This window comes from Pyrus communis, chromosome 6 (genome assembly GCF_041283825.1).
Source record: "Pyrus communis isolate YQ-2024b chromosome 6, ASM4128382v1, whole genome shotgun sequence".
NCBI classification, from domain to species: Eukaryota; Viridiplantae; Streptophyta; class Magnoliopsida; order Rosales; family Rosaceae; genus Pyrus; species Pyrus communis.
Genome location: NC_142570.1, coordinates 5,687,163 through 5,691,222, shown reverse-complemented (window position 1 = coordinate 5,691,222; position 4,060 = coordinate 5,687,163). Strand labels below are relative to the sequence as shown.

General features: G+C 37.1%; 1 protein-coding gene across 1 annotated transcript; it reads left to right on the top strand.

Moving 5' to 3' along the window:
• The first annotated feature begins 777 nt into the window (after positions 1 to 777).
• On the top strand, positions 778 to 2,926 carry LOC137709851 (cytochrome P450 94B3-like). The gene is made up of 2 exons (XM_068448832.2): positions 778 to 1,659; positions 2,056 to 2,926. Exons 1-2 carry the CDS (start codon positions 876 to 878, stop codon positions 2,808 to 2,810), a joined length of 1,539 nt encoding a protein of 512 aa, XP_068304933.2. The 5' UTR covers positions 778 to 875; the 3' UTR covers positions 2,811 to 2,926.
• Positions 2,927 to 4,060: the final 1,134 nt, after the last annotated feature.

Here is a 4,060-nt window from a genome sequence, read left to right as displayed (position 1 = left end):
CAGCACATCCATCTAACTAATACAAAGAGTGACACGAGAAACCTTTCAACTGAATAAATTAAATGAGAATTAAAAATAATAATAATAATAAGTGTGTAGACAAATAAAAAAATGTACATAAATCACTTCTTTAATGTATGTTAATAAATTCTAAATTCTATTTCCTAATAGATTTTAACAATACCAAAACATATATATAATCTTTATGTTTAAACGAAAATATCGCAATTTGCACTTGGAATTTCTTTATGAGTAATGTTAAATAGACTAAACTATAAACTAAATTTACAAACTAAATAATGTGCGACTAATAAAAAATAAGCACGTTAATCAACATTTAAGTAATAATCTAATCATCAGCTTTCATGTCATTTAGTTTTTTCAAAATTTAGTCTACAAAGTAAGTCTCCATAGCATTACCCATTCGTTTTATTGCAACACTTTTTTTTTTATGTGATTTAATATAATATAACAATTATTTTATAATTCGGGTCTCATGACTCTCGTGATCTCATGACATTCTTATATAATCTTTCATTTTCTTTGGGACTTATGCCGGTTGTTAATTAAAAAAAAAAAAAGGACAGTACGAATAAAGAGTTATACCAACAACATTATTTTTTTTAGACGACTAATTAATTTTGTTGCACATTTTATGCAAGTAGAGTAGGGACGGATTCAATATCTCTAGATGATGTAGACCCTAGCTACCTTTGAGTGGAGACCTCACAAATTTACAAACAATTTATATATCAACAAAATTTTGAAGTCCATATCTTCGCATATAGTGTATATAATACTCCCTCTTACCCTCTCATCTTTCATCCTCAAAAACTCTCCATTTGCAAACCGAAGTTTTCTCTTCAAAGGCAGCCATGTTTGTAGCTCTCCTTTTACTTTGGTCTCTTTTGTTCCTCCTCTATGTCTTCTTCACCACCATCCAGAAATATCAAACAAAACTACCGAAACCACCATTGAGTTCTACCTATGGGCCTCCTTCCTACCCCATAATTGGCTGCTTTATCTCTTTCTGCAAGAACCAACACAACCTCCTAGACTGGTACACCAGTCTCCTCTCAGCCTCACCGTCACAGACTATAGTTGTGCACAGGATAGGTGCACGACGCATTGTTGTGACGGCAAACCCATCCAACGTGGAGCACATTCTCAAAACAAACTTTGTAAACTTCCCCAAGGGAAAACCCCTAACTGAGTTCCTCGGGGACCTTCTGGGCTGCGGCATATTCAACGTGGATGGCGACTTGTGGTCCACGCAGCGGAAGCTCGCGAGCCATGAGTTCAGCACAAAGTCCCTGAGGGAGTTTGTTGTGAAGACTCTTGAGGAAGAAGTCGAGGGCCGACTTATTCCGCTGCTGGAAGAAGCTGCAGAGAGCCAAAGGGTTTTGGATATGCAGGAAATACTGAAGATGTTCGCTTTTGACACTGTGTGTAAGGTTTCATTGGGCACCGACCCATTTTGCTTGGATTTGAGCCGACCCGTGCCTCCCCTTGTGAAAGCTTTTGATTGTGCTGCCGAGTTAAGTGCCAGAAGGGCTACAGCTCCTTTGTATTTGATGTGGAAGATGAAGCGTGCTTTGAGCATTGGGTCCGAAAAGAAGCTCAGGGAAGCAGTGAAACTCGTTCATGGCTCTGTTCATGGTATGAAATTTCAATAACTTCCCGGTTTTATTTTGGTTTACACTGAAACATTAATTGTCCATAACTGGTTAAGATTTGGTTTATATTTGGCAATATGGAGGATAAAATTTTGATTAATATAATTGATATTAGTCGATACTATTCACGTTAATTTGTTCATATCAACAAGACACTGAAAATACTTAAGATTGAATCTCTTTTCGTAAATTAAAGTAGCGTAAAATATTCTCTTGGGAAGAAAAATTACTGACAATGTACTGTAAATAAAGTACGGGTATTTTAGTTTTTGTAAACAAAATTCGGGTATTTTATTTGATATTTTTGTATATATTTTCATACCCGGACATTTCCGTCGTCATCGGTGCTTAATACTGTGATTTGATTGATTTGTTGCAGAAATAATCCAAAACAAAAAGAAGATTCTTCAAAGAGATGAAGGAAAGAGAATTGAAAGCCACGACATATTGTCACGGTTGTTACTAGCACGACACGGGGAGGAAGTGGTGAGAGACATGGTGATAAGTTTCATACTTGCCGGACGTGACACCACCTCAGCAGCCATGACTTGGCTCTTCTGGTTGCTCAGCAAGCATCCTGACATAACCCACAAGATTGTGAACGAAGTCGAAAATGTCGTCGTACAAAACAATGGTACGGAAAAACTAGGGTTTGATGATTTGCAAAAAATGAGGTTTCTGAGGGCTAGTTTGTGTGAGACTATGAGGCTCTACCCACCAGTCCCATGGGATTCCAAGCATGCTGAGGTTGACACTGTCTTGCCAGATGGGACTTGGGTTGGGAAGGGAGATAGGGTTACTTATTTTCCATATGGGATGGGGAGGATGGAGGAGCTGTGGGGAAAAGACCGGTTTGAGTTTAACCCGGACAGGTGGTTTGACATTGAACCGGGTTGTGATGGTGATAGTGTTTTGAAATTTGTGAGTCCATACAAGTTCCCGGTTTTTCAGGCCGGTCCAAGGGTTTGTCTTGGGAAGGAGATGGCTTTTATTCAGATGAAGTATGTGATGGCTTCGGTGTTGAGGCGGTTTGAGATCAGACCGGTTTGTGGGGAGGACCGGCCGGCTTTTGTTCCCCTCTTGACGGCTCATATGGCAGGTGGGTTGAAGGTGTTGGTTCGAAAAAGAAGTTAGCTAGATTGGTAAACTCTATGCTTGAAAAGGCATTGCATTCATTAAGAATATGCACGTTTCTTTACTTCTTGTGTAGCTATGATAAATTTGTTGAAATGCAAAAATGTCTTTAGAAATATGGCAATTATAATTCAGGGTAAAAGTCGTTTAACCGGACATCCTTATTTATAACGAGTTTAACCCACTTATTTAGTTCCAACAGAGAATTCAAGTTCATCTCGTCCGATTTAAATAAAACATCCCTTGCTTTATTTAAATCCAATCGTGTTACAATTAGTAGATCAAGTTTAAATGGCTTATCATTTGAATTTTCATAAAATCTCATAATCGGGCGAACTTACAAGGTTAACCTGAGTTTTAACCCACTTATTTAATTCACATTCAACATTCAAGTTAACCTCGATTAAGCCGATCCAAATAAATTAATGTAATTAATAGTTTCGAATCATTCTCCCCTTTTTAATAATAATATTAAAAAGATCGGATTCAAATAAATTCAACCCAAACGCAAAACCTCGCTCAAATCGATCGGGTTGCCTGAAGACCTGTACAAATGTACATCAATTTGATTTGGTTCATATATTAAGAAGCTGTTATTTTCACTTTAAAATATCTTGCACTCTATCCGGTAAAAGGAATACAGTTGGGAAACGTGACTCCAAAACTAGGGTTCCATGTTAGTGTAGTCTAGCAGACTATACTGCATCTAAAGTTGGTAAGTTTTTTCCCAAAAGCAGAAGAGCTCAGGACATGAAATGTGATATTTATCGCTACAATACAATAGACTTTACTGGTTTTAGACGAATACAGAGTTGTAATTAGGTTTCCCTTTTACCTCAGAAATTGGTAAAAGTTAACGTGCAAACTACAAACACCCCCCACCAAAGTTTTGTTGAAGTTCCAAATCCATATTTACTCATTTGTAGCAAGCAGATAACTTAGAGCCTATGTGGAATCTTACGCAGAGTTACAATATTATTGCTTGCTCGATATATATAATATATGTTGACAGAATTCATCACCTGCCTGGACAATTAATGCCAATGAACAAGTGGAGTCACGCATGCATCTATATTTCCGAACTTTTTTAAATTTATTGTTTTTGAAGTTGAGTGATTAATAGTCGTTGATTGAATACATAAGTGATTCATACGAATTCTAGTAGATTTCACACTTATAGTCAAACAATACAAAGTTGTGTATGTGCCACTTTATTCTTGTCGATTGTGTGCATGACAGTAGATTCTTTT